The sequence below is a fragment of the Rana temporaria genome, chromosome 6, assembly GCF_905171775.1.
Source record: "Rana temporaria chromosome 6, aRanTem1.1, whole genome shotgun sequence".
Taxonomy (NCBI): Eukaryota; Metazoa; Chordata; class Amphibia; order Anura; family Ranidae; genus Rana; species Rana temporaria.
Window position 1 is genome coordinate 178079062 of NC_053494.1, and position 20824 is coordinate 178099885.

The 20824-nt window shown below is 38.2% G+C and overlaps 1 protein-coding gene across 6 annotated transcripts in view; it reads right to left on the reverse strand.

The window, feature by feature from the left end:
- SLC4A10 (solute carrier family 4 member 10) overlaps window positions 1-20824 on the reverse strand; it is a 309484-nt gene that overhangs the window by 8813 nt on the left and 279847 nt on the right. For 3 of the 6 annotated variants that reach the window (XM_040357866.1, XM_040357864.1, XM_040357865.1), the window contains exons 18-24: window positions 20031-20192; window positions 17088-17339; window positions 16358-16426; window positions 13967-14140; window positions 12806-12928; window positions 12423-12490; window positions 10723-10839 (exon numbers count right to left, since the gene is read on the reverse strand). In XM_040357866.1, coding sequence (XP_040213800.1) covers window positions 10723-10839; window positions 12423-12490; window positions 12806-12928; window positions 13967-14140; window positions 16358-16426; window positions 17088-17339; window positions 20031-20192 — 965 coding nt within the window. Of the gene's footprint in view, window positions 1-3268; window positions 3307-8897; window positions 10840-12422; window positions 12491-12805; window positions 12929-13966; window positions 14141-16357; window positions 16427-17087; window positions 17340-20030; window positions 20193-20824 lie in introns of those variants that run through there. The other 3 variants (XM_040357867.1, XM_040357868.1, XM_040357870.1) reach the window with 3 other exon arrangements.

The window sequence follows — 20824 nt, forward strand, 5'->3', positions numbered from 1 at the left end:
AGTGAGGCCTGATTCCCTGTCAGAAAAAAACACCCCAGAAGGAGGCAGAGGGGGGGTGCTTTGTAACCTCCTGACCCTGACCCAAACGCCTCAGGGACTGCCATCACAGCATCAATAGAGGCCACAGGAACAGGGACACTAAGGGTTAACACCAGCATGGCAGTGAGAGATACTGCAACAGCCACCCTAGTACTGCCAGGCTCCACAGGACATCCCCCCAGCCGCTACAGAGAGCAGGGAAACCCCCCCGGAGGACTCACCGTCCGACCAGACCGCCGCAGCTGAGAGCCAAAAACCCTGCCTGTGCTGCGCCATCCATAGGAAAGTGTGCATGAGCCGTCAGCGCCATCATCCCAGGCACAAGAGGCCAAGAGCTGTACCAAGATGGCCGCAGACATGCAAAAAAACAGCCTGTGGGCTCAGAGAAAATGGCCGCTGTAATTACTACTGTGCCATATAACACAGTCGGTCAGCGGCAAAATGGCGCCAAAAAACAGCGTTTTTTTAAAACAAGTACAGTGAACCCCAGTGACACACGGCAAAACATATAGGCCCACGGGACCCCCCCACACATGGCAGTAGACACGGCATAAAAAACAGTACCCACCCCAAGCGGGCCCCCCACCTCACGGCCGTCACCCAGAAGTGGGGAAGGAGGGAGAGGAAAGCAGGGTAAACCCTCAGTCGACCTCCCAGGGGAAAATTCCAGCCATACCACCTTACCTGAGCAAGGGGCCACTACTTACCCGTCCTGCGAAAACCGGCTGGAGGTATCCCAGACAGAACCAACGTCCACTAACGGCATGGCTGTCGGCCAGACACACTGTGACAAGGCCATAGAGACGGTTCATATGTGTGCGCTAAAATATGATGTTCCCCGGCCGCCCCTGGGGCAATGGGGACTGTCGTGGATGACCCAGAGCTGAGCTGAGGGCCGGCACACGCTCGATGGCCGAACATAAGGGGACTACAAGAGTCAAGACCCAGCCTGTCACCCAGTCGGCTGTTGATAAAAGAATCACAGGATTCAAAAATGCAGGAACAAAACAATAAAAAGCGAAAAAATCGCAAGAAAAAAAAATCTCCAGAGTACAGGACTCCAGAGTGCCTGTCCTCTCCTGTTGTTAGGCAGAGAAAAACTGAGGCTGCTAGAGCAGGGTGTGGGTTATACCCGGGAAGCCACGCCCCTTGGGAGGAGCTGCACTGAGGAAAGTGTTGTTAACACTTAAAGTGCTTTTTTTCTGCCTAACTCTCCTGGAAGGAAGCGGATATAACCCTAAGGTCAAAGGCTGCTGTGTCCGTCCATGAACGGAAGAGAAATAAAGATTTTTTTTTCTGTGAGGTATACCAAAAACAATTTGTTTTTGTTAAGTGAACCTGTATTTTATTTTAAAATGTTGTGCTATACATACAATATACTACACTTTCTGTGGTCTACTGCTTCTGTGGTCAGTATGGGCAATCTCATTGAACAAAAAGGGTAGCAGCAGACGGGGCTTAGTGTTGAGGTCAGGGAAAAGTTTGCCCCAGTGAAAAGGAAGCTTACATTAGGAAAGGACATATTTTTTTGTGGATAATATACTGTATTTATTTCTGTGCTATCAGTGCATTTTACATTAAAGTACTAATCTGCATTAAGTTTTGTATGCATAAAGAAATGTTAGACTTTCTTTTGGGCTTTCAATTTTTTCTGTGTACCTGTTGGGTGTTTTCTTCTCAATTGGTACCCAGCTAACCACAGTCAAAATAAAGCAATACAGATTTGAAAGAAGGCAAAAAAAAAAATGCTTATTAGAATTTTGGGAGATTAATAAATACTATTTGCAGTAGTTGTGATGATATCAGGTAATGCCTGGTTACTGTAGACTTTAGAACTACAAACTGGTTGCACCGAGTACAGGTAGTAGTCTAGGGTCCATGAACTTGGTCACGACTGCTACTGCTACACAAAAACATATTCCCTTTCAAACACCTCCCAAACACGCATAAAGAAGGCTTAAGAACAGTTATTCCAAGCTCCTACTGGTTTTCTTATACTATATAGCTTTAAAAAAAAGGCCCTGATTGATACAACTTTGCCAAAGTATACAAAATGTGTGTACAGCATTTTGACTTCCTTCTAAAATTAAAAAAGCTGACAAAAGTGTAAGCGATATATATTATTCAGCACTGTAATTATTAACAAAAATGAAGGACAGGTGCAAAGCAATTTAAATGTCTAGCCCTCAGATTACCAGCATATTGTGTTGCTACTGCTAATAAAATAAAATATATATTAAAAAATAGAAAATAAAAATACTTTTTGAAAGCAGAATTGTGGGATAACAAAATGGAAAGCAAATGTTAATAATAAAATCAAACAATGTCCTGGGTCCAGATATATAGAACTGCCAGCACACATAATTGGTCAAGTGTGCTGGTCTTTTTGTAGACACCTGGTCTTTGTTCGGGGCTCCACTCTCCCAAGGAGTCCGGGTGTACAAGGGAGAAGCCAGAGAGTGCAAGTGTGCACTGGGAAAGCCAGGGACCCAAGCCTGAGGGTCAGGGCAGCGAGGAGATGCTATATGTACCGTGTTGGCAAGGAAAAGGTCTGTGGGAGACATACCAAGGCTTAAAGTGGAAGGCCTGAGCACACTGTGGTAAGTGTAAGCCAGGAGTGCTGCATTTATAAGCCTGTAGGTTGAAAGTATATATTTTTTGGATGGAAATGCTTAAAACCCTTGTATGGGAATTTATTAATTTTGTTTTTCTGGAACCTTTGAACTTTCATTTAAATAAATTACAATTTCTGGCGTGGACTGTAGTCGCTAGCAGGCACTAGACTTGAGCTATACACCCCCAAATGTTACAATATATACAATATTATATATAAAACTGTCAGATACAACTACAATATAGAAAAAATAATTACTAGTCAACCTAATTAATGCTGGTGATGCTAAATTTGGCCTGGACATCTAGGCTTTAAGGCCCTTTGGTCACAAAATGATAGTGCTCTTGACCAAAAAATAGATAAAAGCCCATGTAATGATATGTACTTCGGTTACAGAGTGGCTGATGCAATAAATTCAATCCATTTTATTTGCCAACAATTACTATAAAAGTCTGATTTGATTTCCATTTTGTTTTCCCCAATAGAAATCATTGCTGAGCGGCCTGCAAAGCATGCTACAGTATGCAGTTACAAATGTCAGACTATGTGAGCATCCAAGAAATAAATTAGTAAACAAGCAATATATATTTAGATGCATGTGACCAGCAATCTTACCTTTAGGGATCAGCTCGTACAGTGATTAGGAAGGGGAGCTTATGATAGAAATGTAACATGCAACATATTAAATTCAGTGGAGTTTTACTTGTGCTGGAATTTATAAAAGGATTAAAGCAGATGACACTAGCCCAGTTATCTTGGGTTCCCATCAGACATCCAATCATGTTTGGAAAAAAAATATATATTTTTAATTTTGATTGGATGGGATTTATTAAATGAGTAGAGGTTGTTAACTTTGCAGAGTATGTTCAATTATGGGGTTAGTTCTCGTTTTCAGAAAAAATGAAAAGGTGCACACACACCCTAATTCCTTCCACCAGTCCTGCTCTACTTACCTCCATGGGTGATCAGATGCCAGTGTGGTAGTATGGGGATTTGAAATTCACGCTATTCTCCCTGTTCTTTCTGCAGATTTTCCAGGACAGATCAGAATGATTCTAATTGGTCAGCACCAATTAAGAGCATCATTCTGATCTGTCCCAGATGCACCAGCTGCTTGGGCATTGACAGTTAATCACACCCACGGAGGTATGTTAAGTGGGGACCAGGGGGGTTGGGAGGGTGTACAGTGTTCACCTTTTCATTTTTTCTGAAAAAGAGAAATTCCACTTTAAATATAATAAATTTGGTGTAGCTATGTTAACTCTGAATACTCAATCATGTGCAAATCGAATAACAAAAAAATATATATATATTTTGGCAGTACAGGATTGAATGATTAAAGTGAACACAGCTTTCCATTACTCAATAAATTAAGTGAACATGCTCTATTCTTTTAGTAAATAAACCCTCATTGTGTCTGAAATAAGCACAGAATTACTCATAAGACTAACATTTAGCCCCTGTAGTTTAACCTCCCAATAATGTTTTTATTATAAGATGTTTTGGAGCTTTTGTCGTGTCATGAATTGCTTGGTTGCAAAATCTGGCAATTAAAAATTACACATCATTCATAAACCTACTGAGCAGACACTTTGTTTACTTCTTTGAAATTAAGAATAGTACGTGTTAATTGTATAATTGTTAATTGTTTTTTTTTTAACAGCATCCTTTCTGCAACAAGAACATGAAGTGTGAGAATTGTTAAAAAAGTAAAGCAAGAAAACCTTCTTTTGTGTGCCCTTCTTATTTGGGTTCACTTTGTTCCTAGGTATTTTCCTAGGTATTTGATTTCTGGGATGTCCCCTGCTTATCAATTTGTACCCCGTTTCCATAACATTGTGCCTAAAAAATTTCTAAACCCAAGAACAAAAGTGGAATATACCTCAGCTTACCAGTCCTTGTATGTACTGGCTGCATTCATTTTTTTTAAGCTACGTACATTTACTAGAAGTTACAAAAGTAACCATGATTCCTTACAGATATCCAGTGTCCTTCCAGCACCCTGTGCACTGAGCTGAAATACCAACCAGCTTTGTCAACTATAGAACGCCTTCTCTGTACGTATTAGAGAGGATGAGAGGAGGAGGGGGAGGAGGCGTTTGTAATCCAAAACCAGCCTAGGGTGACAACTAGCTCCTCCAAACATTGTGGTTAGATGCTGTCACCCTAGGACAGGAAATGGTTTACCAGCAGGATCACCAGGTGAAAATATAGAGAAAAGAGCCTAAAGCCCCATACACACTACCAGTTTTCCTGCAGGTTTACCAAAACCATCTAATATGAGGTCAAACTTTAAGAGTTTCAATTTGTATGCAATTAGGCAGGCCCTTGCACTACATGATTTTGGTAAACCTAAAGAGAAAAACCTGCAGGAAAACGAATAGTGTGTATCGGGCTTAAAACAAGAAAACAAATGCAGCGATCATATCTAGGGACTGATAAGCTGCAATATATTACATTTCTCTTATTGGGTTTAGATATTCTTTAACCACTTAAGACCCAGACCATTATGCAGGTAAAGGACCTGGCCAGTTTTTGCGATTCGATACTGCGTCGCTTTAACTGACAATTGCGCGGTCGTGCGATGTGGCTCCCAAACAAAATTGGCGTCCTTTTTTCCCCACAAATAGAGATTTATTTTGGTGGCATTTGATCACCTCTGTGGTTTTTATTTTTTGCGCTATAAACAAAAATATAGATTTTTTTACTTTTTGCTATAATAAATACCCCCAAAAAAGATCTAAAAAAAATGTTTTTCTCAGTTTAGGCCGATGCGTATTCTTCTACCTATTTTTGGTAAAAAAAAATGTCGCAATAATCGTTTATCGATTGGTTTGTGCAAAATTTAAAGCGTTTACAAAATAGAGGATAGTTTTATTGCATTTTTATTAATATTTTTTTTTACTACTAATGGCGGCGATCAGCGATTTTTTTCGTGACTGCGACATTATGGCGGACACATCGGACAATTTTGACACATTTTTGGGACCATTGTCATTTTCACAGCAAAAACTGCTATAAAAATGCATTGTTTACTGTGAAAATGACAATTGCAGTTTGGGAGTTAACCACTAGGGGGCACTGAAGGGCTTAAGTGTGACCTCATATGTGTTTCTAACTGTAGGGGGCGGGGCTTGTGACGTCATTGATCGTGTTTCCCTATATCAGGGAACAGACGATCAATGACAGTGCCACTGTGAAGAACGGGGAAGGTGTGATTACACACACCTCTCCCTGTTCTTCAGCTCCGGAGGACATATCGCGGGACACCGGCGGCGATCGGGTCCCGCGGTCACGGAGCTTCAGACCGGGTCGCGTGCCATTCTGACTACGTATATCGTCGTGAAGGGGTGGTTAAGGACAATGATATGGACACAGAGTACAGTCCAGCAGTTGGGGTGTCAATTCTCCAAGTACAAAGTAAAACCAAATTTAGAGGGGCACACAAAAGAAAGTTTTTGGGTAATCTTTCTTAATGATTATTGAAGTACTCTCATTGCATTAATGCCTGTTGGGTAGGGCTTAGCCCAGAAACCAGGAAAGTCAAGTGCTCATGATGTCTGCTCTTAGAGAGGACTTGTTTAGATGTGTGAAATGGTTGCCAGGTTCACATTAATTGGCACCAAACTGGCACTATGACTACCACAGCTGTACAAGCTTTTGGTGATAAGTTCCTTTTTTAAGCTAGATAGATCCTTGAAGATAGGATCAGAACATTAGCATGCAGTTCCCATCAACAACTATTTTGTAAGCATTCATAGACACAGGGTGATTAGTGCATGAATCTAAACAAATCAACCGGTTTGGACAATTATCAGCATGTCTGTAGGTACTTGGGGGCCATATCACACACCCTAAAAATTCCCTATGTTCTATAGATAATACAATTCTGCATTTTCAGTCTATCCAAGGCAAGGGGGGTGTCCATAAATGTGCCGACATATGAACCAACATGCATAAGGCTATAATTGGAAATATTAGACTGTTTAAATATGATTTTAGGGATGAAGGATTTAACTTAAAGGGGGCAATAGTGGTTTACAAAAGACACTTTGACATAGGAATTCTATCTTTTATTTTTAATGTATACATTTAAAGTGAAAGTATTGTATATTCTCAGTAAGCTTGGTAACCTACCAAGTGCAGTGCAAAGCAACGCAGTGCCATCAATCATAAATCTACAGAATGCATCAGCACTACTCTCATCTACATAATGCAGTTTTACTAGAGGACTCCACAATGCACTAAAAAGCACAGTGTGCAGTATGACGCGCTACAGTGAAAAAAACAAGTGTCCTTTTCTGCACTGAAGTCCATTCAAAATGCCCACAAATTACAACTTAAAATTGTGTGAATGTGCACTTTTTTTAAAATAGCTTTTAACATTTTACATGCTTGCTCTTCTTTTTTTGTGACTTTAATAAAAACATAAGCCTCTAGAGGGAGAGCAGATAAGTAACTACAATGATTCTTCCTACCTGGTAAAACAGAAGTATGGCAAAAGCTTTTTTGGCAATACTTCTCTTGTGTGTCACAGAAGTGCAATTACTTTTGCTCTCCTGTGTCAGCTGATGGCTTCAGGCTCTAGGGAAAACCCCAATATTGTAGGGTAACCCCAAATATTTGCTTGAGATAGGATATCAACCACACAGGAATTAATTTACCTTGCATGATTGGGTATTCAAAGTACACAACACGTTAACGTTGTTTTGCAAAATGAAATAGCACTATTCCTTTTTGTAAATCAACCAAAATTCATTTTTTTCTGGTAAGGAAGTGTTAGAACCCCTGTCAAGATTTTACAAAAATGATGGTACATATATCTTTTTGAACATAGTGTGGTCTATGTGTGAAACTTTATGATTTGTTTAGGAGGAATGTATCTCCTGTTTTTATTTTAAACCAATCATATTAGTCTTTTTATTTATTTATACATACACTTCTATATTGTTTGTCCTTTTAAGGAAGTAATAACTATTTAGTGTTTAGATTTATTTATACCTTGGTAAATATTTTTTTACATATAATGCATAAGTTATCAGCTTTTAAAAATGTATATATTATATGTAATATTTAGTATTTTATCCTAGGTAAGTATATACAATATCAACTGGAAGTTTATTTGTTACACTTGCAGTGCTGATGAAGGGGGCTATTTTGTATCCTTCAAATGCACAGTAGCTTTGCAACAAACAAACTGTAATTGAACTGTTCAATCCTTGTAATGCCCTCATCTTTTTCGATGTGAAGATTCCATTTTAGGCTGAATTCCCACTATGTTGAATTGGAATGCTGTTTTTTCTGAATCCAATTCGCATAGCAGGAGATTGTGAGTGGCTCCGGTCATATGCATCTTTTGGTCCGTTTCGGGTCCAAATTCTGCCAAAAATGTGGGCTGAAATTGGGTCTGAACTGGTGAATAGAGACACATCGGACCCCCTGCTGTGAGCTGCTACATGCTCTAGTGTGAACTCAGCCTTAAGGTTTATATTGCCACCTGTGTCAGCACTAGGGAGATTTACCTTCATTATTTTAAAGAGATTGATATACTAAAGCCAGACTGTTCACTTTGCAATGGAATGCTCCCAAGAGCTAAGTGCATGAGGTGAAGTTCTGTATACTTGCATCGTCCAATCATGTTCAAAGAAAAAATCAGTTTTTTCCTTACACTTGATTGGGTATTCTTTGCAAATTGAAATTTCACAACATCCACTGGGTTTTGGGGATATTTCCCAGGCGTAGGGTAACTCCTCTTTAAATGTGAAAAACTCTATTTGCCTTTAGTAGAACAACCTAAAAGTGATGGAAATTTTTTTTACATTTTGAGCTGCAACAGGGATAGAGGGGAACCTTCCAATTAAGAGAGTGGTTCAATTGACAACTGTTTGACAAAAGATTTCACTTTCTTTGGAGAGACACTTGTAGTGCAGAGTGGATTTCTCTTTAGTAAATCAACCCCATAGTCTCTCATTTCCTGTTGTGTCTAGAGGAAGTGAAGGAAAAGCTCCTAAACTGGGAAACAGACAGGTGAACAAATACTTGACAGGAGTTCCATACTATTCCAAAACTTAAAAAAAAATGCATTAAAGTAGTAGGTTTGTCTTTGTTTCAAATATCAGATCAACTAAGAGGAATTCTAACTATTTACTTGTCCTAATTTGGTAGTTAGAATAACTTTTCTAGTAAATGGGCTGTAACCTTATTAGAAGATACAGAGTCACTGCAATGCAGACATCACAAATAGTTTCATAAAAAAAGTAACACAATTTATTTTTCATACTCGATTTACAATAGATTAAAATTCAAATAATTTTAGCCTGAGCTAATGTACATTTCACCAAAATCAGCACAGTAAGTATTTGGTCTTCAGCAAAGCCTAATGGAAAATGTAATTTTCTAATACTGAAGATTACTCCTTTCTGCCTGAATAGAACACCTATAGGCCAAAGAAAATTCTTTGATTGCAAAGAAAAAAAAAAGACAACAATGTATACAATTTAAAAAGCAGACACTACTGGGTTTTGTAAATGAAGGTGTCTAGTTAAATGTCAGAAGAACCAATAAGCCCAGATTGCTGTGACCAATAGCAGCCAAACAGACATTTTTGGCAATGGTACTGTGTATTATTTGAGATGAAAGCAGATATTTGGCTGATGTGGTTACTTAAAGCATCTCTGGGATTGGTGCACCAAATGACTAAATAACCATCTAGATGAATTTCTTCACAAGTAAAGAACAGTTAGACAATATCTATTTATGGTAATTTTCCCCAAAATACAAACTAATTGCTGTGACACTCAAGCTATGATGCTAATTCATTGACAACGCATTTTATTTATGCAGTTTATGAAATTGTGATTTTAAAATTAAGTAATTCCAAGGTACACAATTCTGTGTAAGCCACATTTCCCTAATGGAAAAGACCAGTGAACATAAATAACGAAGTTGATTTATATTCAAGAGCTTTTAGTAACATTCATGGATACATATTTGTGAGTGTAAGGTGTTATTCAGTGGAAAGGACCCTCATCTATAAAGCTTTCATCAATACAGAGATTTAAATCTTCACAAAATGGCTTATTTATTAAATAACCCAAAAATATGATCTTTCAAATATAATTCTTGTTTTGCGTCTTATTTCAGTTTATTTGTTAAAAATGGTATTAGTAATACAGTGTATATAATTTGTTATTAATTATTAATTTATTACTAATTTATTTGCCTATTCCTCCTGAAATTAAAGCTGAACTTTGGACAAATAACTATGTATGCAGTTGCAATACATCAGCTCTGTCTAGGACAGCTGTTATTGAAAAATGTAAGTGGAACTTTAAACTGAACATGCATTACCAGGCATTAAAGACGATTAACATATAAGCATATTAAAATACTTATGCTAAAACATATTTAATAAATCTATAGTTGAATTAAAGGATGGCTGTTGGAATTTGTTTAGAATTCAGCTTTTATATTACTTTGGGACTGTTTAATTATTTAGGTTAGATAAGATTGTTAACAGCAGAAAAAAGTTAGTTAACTGATATAAGTAAAGGTTTTATTAAGAACATTAAAATATTTTTCCAAACTCTATATAATGCTCCAAGCAAAAATGTGGCCTGTTGAGATAATAAATATAACAATATTAAAAATATATTTACTAGATAAATAAACTTAAAAATACTTAGTGATGGCCTGACAGGGCTTAAAGTATATCCTGCTGTTAAAATATATGCAAGCATATTGTTTTGCCCTGCAATGGTTTAGTTAGGAAGGGAAAGTAAGGAGGGTTCTTTTTACACGTGATACTAGACTGTAAAGTGAAGTTAATATCCCATATTTAGGCAGATATAAATTCTATTATACCTATATTTATAAATGTTACCAGAAGCTCTTACATGAAGCAACTTTTTTTGACGTTTACTGCCCTTTTCAATTTTCTTGATCTCGTTCTTTACATGTGACAGTTAACAGAATCAAAATAAAAACTAAAAAAAATCTACGGGTGATGTGTATTGGTACACTACCAAAATAATACAAAAATAAGGAAGTTACTTAGAAAAAATTAAAACCTTTTAGAAGAAAAGCTGGATTCCTTAGTCTTTGTGTTTTCTGAGGTTAATAGCAGAGTCTTCCACACTGATGTTTTTGCCATTTCATCAGAAATGTTTATTACTGATGGGTCCTCTCTAGACAGAATTAACACACAGAATAATGCAAAACATGAATAACTTTCCTAACTAACTGTCTGAGAAGCTGCTACTTGATCAGATGACTACAATAAAAATGTAAATTCTTATAACAAATACATTCAGAGCTTTTTCTATTTCTGCACTGATGTGGATATAACAGAAACACTGCTTCAATAGTTCAAGTGGGTAGGATATCCATTGTTATATTAAAAAAAATGTAGTTGTACCATTGTAGGTATAAAAGAACTATACCTTCTATTCGGTGGCATTAGAATTTGACATTGATAAACATTAGTAGATAAAAATACTTTGCCTAAATTAATACAGCTTCAAAAAATGACATGAATTTTATTTTTTGCAACATTACCAATGGATCCGCTACTGCAAATAAATATTACAAATACCAGATGATTTCAGATAAAATAGACAAGCCAATACGTTGGAAGATCTTTTCTAACTCTTTATATACTTGCTCTAACAAAGGCCAGTCTGTGTCGTATTTGTTGACTGCTGGGTCCTATCTCTGTGCAATGTGTTCATTTCTTATACCTTTATGCTGTTCTTTCTGGGGTGCAGCTCTTCTAAGCAGAAACATTAGCTCAACGCTTCTCACCTATGCACTTTCTGATTCTGTTCCCTTCTAATGTCGTAACCAATTCTACGAAAAAAAATCAGGGGCGTAGAAAATGCATGGACTACAAGCATTCAGCCAAAAATTTATCTGTGCACTAGGCAGTATTTCAGGAGAACTATAACCCAGAAAGTAAAGCACCTAAGTAAGTATAATTATCACTGCATATTTCAGAGATATTTCCTAAAATTCTCATTTAAAGATAACCTGTGCCCAGACTATGAAAAGTAAAGTATTTATATATTTTGAAGAAGCAGTAAAAGCAGTTTAAAACAAGATCTCATTTACCACTATAGATATAGATATTTTTAAGAAATTAATCCTCAAAGTTCACAAAAAAAGGTACTGAAATCTCAGCTCTTTACCTATTAATTTCTTTAACATCAGAATCTGGACAGCCTATCAGCCTTCTAATGTAAACATATAGAAGATGTTAGAGTTTGTTGTGATCTTTAAGAAAAATTATAAAATCTTTAAGAATAAACAACAGCACAGTACCAGCAGCTATAAAGATCAGATAACTTGTATTAAAGCTTGTATACTAGTTATTTAGAATATGCCAATACTTTGATGTCCACAGTCTGAGCACAGGGGCACTTTAAAGACACAGCAGTATGTGAAAAGCTACCATGGTCCTTAGGTTTTGAGATATTGCAACCAACACGTCTACCATCAACAATCATGCAATATCCATTCTAATATTTGTTCTAATATAATCTCAATTATAGCATGTCAGTTACAGCTCAGTTTGGTATAGATAGGTAAACCTAAGAAGACCAGTGAGTCTAAATGCAAATACATGTTCAAGACTGAACAGACTGCAAAATAATTCTTGTGTTCAAATAGTAATAAACCATTTGATATAAAGAGTAGCAACGTTGGGTATTTCAAGATGGACTACGCAGTAGTTACTTTAACACAATTTTACAGTTCTGTGTTTACATATTACCTGCAGTTCCCTTCCATCGGTAACTGGACAGTTCCTTCATCTTCCAACACCAACATGCTTTGTTCCTCCTAAAGAATGATAGAGCATTCATTGGGGAATGTGGAATAATAAATAACAAAACATTGAACAACAGCCAAGATAGCTCAAGGCCTAAGGTTCCCAAAGAACCTGTCAAAGAACGTGTCTATGAAACTTTATTCCATTTGAGGCAGAAACAAATTAGAGCAGAAGGGTAACAATATAAGCTTTATGACATATTATAACACACTGCGACACATATGGGAATAGTTAAACAGAAGTTTTTGTGATAACGGTCTTAGGATCACACCCATTAGAATCACACTCTTCTTTCTGGTCACACAAACCATTTTGAGTTTTATTACCTCTTTCTCTGCATCTTCCAACTTCTTTTTCTTACTTTCAGGCATTAGATCATCCAACCAACTCAGTTCTCGTTTAGTAAAGAAAAAATCCATTAGTTTCCTTACAAAGACCAATGCCAATACCTGAGAAAAAAGGCAAAGCATTACAGCTGCCGACATGCACACAAAGCAATTCAAAACAATGAATATCTTTTATTAAGTCTTGGTCAACAACGAAAAACTACCATCTACAAACACTGATTGAGGGAGGACAGCTAGACCTCCACAACCTGTTGGCCTGTTAGACAGTTTCTGTCTAACATTTTATTGGAATACAATTGTTATGCACTTTGACTCTAGAAGAGATAGTGTGAAAGTAGACATCCTCTGTTGTACATACTCCTTAGAAAACCCATAGTCAGCTCTCTGATCTCCCCTGGAAGAATCAATCCAGAAGCACTCAACTCTGAGCACTTCTGGGCTCAAAGCTGTCAATCTCTGGCCCCTCTGGCCAGGAAAGAAGTTAAATAAGAACAGTCTGTGGTTGATCAGCTTCAACACCTTACAAAGGTGACATTGGGACCCTGATGTAGAATTAAAGGGAAACTGTCATCTGAAATATGCAATCACATAGAGGACTGACAATAAAGTTAATACATTCACAGGTATGTGTGTTGGGTGTGCACGTGCACGAAAATGACGATTGCACAATGCATATTCACTATAACATCACCACATATTCACTATCATTATCAATAGTTCTCAGGAAATCATTGAGTATTAGCTCCAAATTGTTGAGCTAAAAAGGCTTTTAAAGCTTCACCTGTGGACAATACCTGGGTACCATATATTTTTGCTGTTTCACTGTCATCCATCATTTTGAGGTTTGACATATTTGGTATCTAGCTACTTGACGCAGCATGATCTTTTATATTCTACAAACAAATTAGGTATTTTATTGTATTTGTGTGGGCTAAAATTAATTTAAGTGTATGTTTTACTGGAAATTTTAATTTGATAAACAGTAGCACAGTTATCGTGTGATAGTTAAAAAATTGCAACTTCCACCAACAGACATCAGTTTAAGATGTAAAAGGTTAACACCAAAAATAAAATAAATAAATAAATAAATAAAAATAAATAAATAAATAAAAACTACAGTCAGCCTATATACATTCTTACCATCATTGGGAAAACAATGGCTGCCTTGGAGGCTTTGATTACCCACAGCAGTATAAGACAGGTTAGCTGCAGTATGGTAAAGAGGTGGACCTTACGAAGGGGGACGTGCCTCAAATAGATAAAGTCCGGCTGGTGTTTTGGTGGCATCCAGAATAATAATATCCGGTCATAGAACTGTGGAGAAAATTGGTACAATTTAGAGGGTAATTATGTTAAAAGCACTTTTAGGTGGAAAATATCTTTATGTTGATTTACATTAATTCATTGGCCTTTGACATATAACGAAAGACTGTGTACCAAATGCCAGTCAGCCTGCTCTTACAAAACAATTGTACAAATCAGTAACTAGGAAAGTATGGCATCAAAAAAATGTTTAACCCTCTCATTACCAGAGGTCATTAATGTTCTGATGCCCAGGGTAAATTTAGCAACATCAGCATATGTCGGATAATTTGACAATAACGCTGTAACTAATTTGCATACTTAAACATTTTAATAAATGTTTAAGGACCTATAGGACTTTGATTTGGTACACCATTTTATTTAAAATCCTGCTCTGTTTTTTCAGGTTAACAAATGCAAAAAATATATATATTTTGCAATTTGTTTTTTATACTTCGCAGTTACAGTTACAATTAAAACGGATGGCATTAAGCCTCATGCGCATAGGCAGAAAAATTGCTGCAGTAATAGGCATCTAGTATTTTTTATGCCTCCGAAAGCAACTCTAGGTTATCTATAGTGCATATGCACATTGGGGGTTATTTATGAAAGGCAAATCCACTTTGCACTACAAGTGCACTGGAAGTGCAGTCGCTGTAGATCTGAGGGGAAGAACTGAAATATGGGGAAGCTCTGTTGATTTTAACATCCAATCGTGTGCCAGCTAAAATGCTGTTTTTTATTTTCCTTGCATGTCCCCCTCAGATATACAGTGACTGCGCTTCCAAGTGCACTTGCAGTGCAAAGTGGATTTGCCTTTCGTAAATAACCCCCATTGTGTTTTTCACAGACGTATTTAAGAACAGTGTTCAGGGACAATAAAAAAAAATGCCCCAAACTTGTGCTCAGGAAGGGGTTTTCCAGAGTAATTTACTCTTCTTTAGTACATGCGTAAATACACCTAAATGTGGGCATATGAGCGCAAATTTATTCTAATGGCTAAAATAAATTAATATTCTAACCAGTAGAATGAATTTACGCTCATACACATCTAAACGCAGCACGTGTGTAAAAGCATATAAACACACATACGTGCGCTCATACATGCATATAAAAACGGAAAACACTAAAGGCTTTTTTTCCGTCACGTTTTGGCAGAAAAAATGCTGCATATTTTCATACGCCCACAATAGCAGTGTTCATCTGCAGACTGAAGTGTTCTATTTTTTGCAAAGTAGTCTCCAGCCTGCATGTGATCACTGTGTTATAGCTAGCATAGAGATCACATGATCTCAATCATCAATGGGAACCTAAGCTGTCAGTGGCAGAGTGGGGCTAACAGGCAGCAGCTTCACAAAGTGTTGGTTGCTGGCTGTCAAAGGGGAGATGTAAACAGGGCACCATGCTGAAAGACATTTATTGGCAGATTGTGAGCTGGAAGGGATTAAATCCTCCTGGCACTTGAAAGTCCTCCACAAGCTAACTTGTGTCAATTTGTGGGTAGAAGCATGTTGTGATTCTTTAAGCATCTTTTAAAAAGTCAAGTTGAATATGCCACATTTTGGACTATGTTTTAGGACATTATATATACACGCGGTGAAAGGCCACACCAGGCTCTAAAATTATCCTGACAATAATGCTGGGATCCATGCCACTGACTGATTGACAGCTGGCTCTATTTTTCAGCACACGACTGAGAACTGCCCCACCCCCTGCCTAATACTACACTCAGTACTTGAGAGAAACTGACAGTCACTGCTCTTCACTCAGAGCAGACAGAGAACAGATCAGTTCTCGGTCTTAGAGTTGACAACGTACAGCTGCAGCATTACACAGATGCTGCACCCTTAAGGTGAGTATGTATGATTATTTAAAAAAAAAAAATAGGTCCATACTTCGCCCTTAAGGAATACAGGGTGCCATCTTTCTGTTAAACTATATAGTGATTGGACAATGAAGAAGCAGCAACACAGATCATTAAGCACATCTGCTTTCTTCTCCTGTTGGCATGTTCCCTGTTAACATATTTTTACAGCAGGGTTAAGAATCTAACTGTAATATACTGAAATACACCATTCCATAATAGTAAAGACACTGTCAATTTGTGCCGAAAAGATATAATAGAAGAATTATATATGGTAATGATTTTGCTTTAAAATTAAAACGCAATGCTTAGCTCTGACCCTGCTGTGTCTATCCTAAAGTCACCAGTCATTATAAGTATATTACCTGAATTCCCTTTAGTGATGAGGCACCCATATAGAGAAAGACTCCATAAAGAACTGGCATAGGTATAAACTACACATCAAAAAGAGAAAAGATATACATGGTTACCAAAATGTCTTAAAATAAAAAGTCATAAGAAATATATATATTTGTGTAGCTTGTTTTGAACCCTGCCTTTCTGATTCAGACAATATTACATACATAGTTAATCTGGTTGAAAAAAGACACAAGTTTATCCAATTTAACCAACAGTGTTAAAATAGAACTATCCAATATCCACAGTTGTTCCAGAGGAAGGCAAAAAAACAACAACAATAAAGCATAATAAACATAAGGGAGTTCATTTACTAATGCTGTAGAGTGCAAAATCTGGTGCAGCTCTGCATAAAAACTAATCAGCATCCATTTTTTTTGTCAAAGCTTAAAGTGTAAGTAAACCCCCCTATCGTTTTCAGCCAAGGAAACTGCCATCTTGGTATCTGTTTAATCTACAATTGCCATGACACCAGCCATTGGATGGTTTGACAGTTTGGTTGAGACCACAACCCATGGGAGTGTTACATTTCTGGCACATGCCGCACATGAAACTATTTTATGGGTAGGTTTACTTCCGCTTTAATTGAACAAGCTGAAGTTATAAGCTGATTGGCTACCATGCAGAATTACACCAGAATTTGCACTCTACAACCCCAAGATGTTTTTTTTAATGGACCTGCTGAAACTGTTTACTTACCTGAAGAACCCTTGTCATAAATACAGAGGACCCCATGAGTACAAAAATCATGAGTCCTGTAACCCTTTGTTCGCGGATCCCTAAAAACTTAGGCTGCTCTCCTGGAGCCGAACACTCCGACTCCAGCTTGAGACTATTCACATGAGTGATGGAGAGGACAGTGGCAGCAACAAACCAGGGCAGACCCATCAGCGAGCATACACCAAGCATGACAGCAACCATCAGCAGATCAAGATGGTAGCCACAGCCTTTCTGTAGAAACAAAGAATATAGAACATTTAGATTAGTTTACAGCCCACTGTTCTGTGCTTTCGAAATTCCGTTAAGAAATCATTTATGTATCCATCTGTCAATCTATTTGTTTGTATTCAGCCTGAAAGCATATGTAAAACCCAAAACAAATATATATATATATATATATATATATATATATATATATATATATATATATATATATATATGGCTCCTTCAGGTATTCAGGCTTTTTTCCCTTTTACTTTCCCCCCGTGATCCTGCCAGTAACACAGTTTAGGCTGACAATGCTCACTCACTGTATTGTATTTACAGATGAACAGCATTGTCACCATAGGCTGCTTTTCTGATTTGAAACATCTCCACAAATACCTTCACCTCTCTTCATCTGCACCTAGGTAGGAGTTCAGATAGCTAGGAAAGCTTATAATATTACAGTTCAGTCCACAGGAAATTACAAAAACGGTATTTCTGGCAGGATCAACATTTTCTGTATTTGCAGAAAATGTACTAACAATAAAAAAAAGAAGATTAATGCAATACACCAATGAGTCTGAGAATATGAAAAAAATTGTACCTTTACAACCCCTTTAATCTCAGTATAAATACAGCTCTCAGATGTTTGTTAGAGAACCTTCACAAAGGCCTAGGAACATATCTGACAGGTCAGGGATAATGTTATGGATAATTTAAAGTAGGGTTAGGTTATAAAAAAAATATCCCAAGCCTTGAATATCTCACAGAACACTGTTCACTCCATCATCTGAAATTTGAAAGAGTATGGCACAGCTGCAAACCTACAAAGACATGGTGGTTCACCTAAACTGACAGGCCGGGCAAGGAGGGAATTAATCAGGGAAGCAACCAAGAGGCCCATGCTAACTCAAGAGGAGCTTCAGAGATCCACAGCTCAGGTGGGAGAATCTGTCCACTGGACAACTATTAGGCCCCGTACAGACGACCGAACATGTCTGCTGGAACTGGTCCGCGGACCAGTTTCAGCAGACATGTTCGGTCGTGTGTAGGCCCGAGCGTGCAGGATTCCAGCAAACATTTGCCCGCCGGGCCTTTTCCCAGCGGGCAAATATTTTTGGACTTGTTTTAAAACAGCCCGCTGGAATCCTGCCCGCTCGGACATGTTCGGTCGTCTGTACAGACCTACCGTACATGTCCGAGCGCCTGCCATCCCTCGCATGCGTCGAATGACTTCGACGCATGCGTGGAAGCATTTAACTGGCAGGGCCGCCCATGTCGCCGTGTCATCGTCGCCGCGACGGCGCTAACATGCCCCGCGTATTGTTTACGCGCGGATTTCTGTACGATGGTTAGTACAGCCATCGTACAGAAATCCCCGGGCAGACATGTACGGTGAAAACGGTCCAGGGGACCGGTTTCATCGTACATGTTTGCCTGTGTGTACGCGGCATTAGTCGTGCACGCCACAAATCTGGCCTTTATGGAAGAGTGGCCATAAGATAGCCATTGTTAAAAGAAAGCCATAAGTGCAGTTTGCAGTTTGCGAGAAGCCATGTGGGGGACACAGCAAACATGTAGAAGATGGTTCTCTGGTAAGATGAGACCAAAATTTTACTTTTTGGCCTAAAAGAAAAATGCTACGTGTGGTGGAAAACTAACACTGCACATCAGACTAAACACACCATCCCCACCGTGAAACATGGTGGTGGCAGCATCATGTTGTGGGAATGCTTTTCTTCAGCAGGGACAGGGAAGCTGGTCAGAGTTGATGGGTAGATGGATTTAGCCAAATACAGGGCAATCTTAGAAGAAAACCTGTTAGAGTCTGCAAAAGACTGGAGACTGGGGCGGTGGTTGACCTTCCAGCAGGACAATGACCCTAAACATACAGCCAAAGCTACAATGGAATGGTTCAAAGTGCAGACCTAAATCCAATTGACAATCTGAGGCAAGACTTGGAATAAAAGCTGTTCACAGACGCTCTCCATCCAATGTGACACAGCTTGAGCTATTTTGCAAAGAATGGGCAAAAAAGATCTCTCTCTAGATGTGTAAAGCTGGTAGAGACATCCCCAAAAAGACTTGCAGCTGTAATTACAGGGAAACGTTGTTCTGCAAAGTACTGACTCAGGGGGGCTGAATATAAATACATGGCACACTTTTCAGATATTTATTTGTAAAAAAAAAAATGAAAAGCATTTATAATTTTTCTTCTACTTCACAATTATGTGCCACTTTGTGTTGGTCTATCACATAAAATCCCAATAAAATACATCTATATTTTTGTCTGTAACAAAATGACAAAATTTGTAAAATTTCAAGGGGTGTGAATACTTTTTCAAGAAACTATAAATCCCAGAAACAAAAAGCTATCTGCATACAGTTTTCTTAACATGTGTTTGTATGGTTTGTCTTCCACCAAGACCTTTTTGGTGTTTGCATAACTAAGTCAGGGGCTTTAAATTGTAAGATCTCCTGGTAGAGGACCAATACTGATGGTTTGACATTTTCTGTAAAGTGCTGTGGAATGAGTGTGTGCTTTCTAATAATTCCATTATCATTATTGCATTGTAAACACAGTGGCTAAGTGTTTAGCACTTCTGCTTGGCAACACTAGGGACTAGCGTGTTATAAATACCTGTAATAAATAATTATTGAGTCACTGATGCTTTAGAAATCAGGGCTTTTGCCAGCTGGCCATTCTTTATCTCATACCTTTAACTTGTGTTCTTTCCTGTTAATAATGACAGCTGTAATTTGTTGGTCCATAAAGATCAGGATGGTACAGAGCAGAGATGGAATGATAGCAGCAACCACTGTCCACCAAGGATTTGGTCCTAACGGGTTCACGAACCAGCCACGATCATCTCTTGTAGGCTGCAGAATGACAATAAATAATAATATTGAAAGGATGATTTATATAGCAGTTCTGTGATCATATTGCATTGCAAAGTGTTTTTTTTAATTTTCTAAAATGAATTCTTGATAGTGAGAGCAGTGGACCATACCTGTGCAATGTGTGTCAACACAATCACCTGTATTCTACATTAGAAGCACATGTGACTGGATGACAATGCTGGAAACAATTTGGAAAAAGGGACAAAGCGTTGTGCCCATATTTTTTTCCTGTCTCCCAGTTATTTACGAGCCATTCAGTGTCACCCTACAGCAGGACGTGCCTGCTGTATCAGGTAAGGAGTCATGAACATTGTTTCACTGAAAGCGAGAGGAGTGGTGCACACCTAGTCATTGAGAGGTAGAGCGAGCTTTGCACTCCTTTCACCTTCTGGCCTATAGCAGTATGTACACCGGCAGGTTTTTTTTTTTGCGGGGACACAAGGGAATGCAGTTCCAGCACCTCCAGCAGGGACTGTATTTAATGGCAAGGGGTGCTGGGGTGTACTGCAGTATCTATTGATGTTGGTTACTGGGGGATCTATTCTAGCTAGAGCGGATCTATATTTGCAGGGGGGTCTTTTCTTGCTCGTGGGGGACCTATTGTTGCTGGG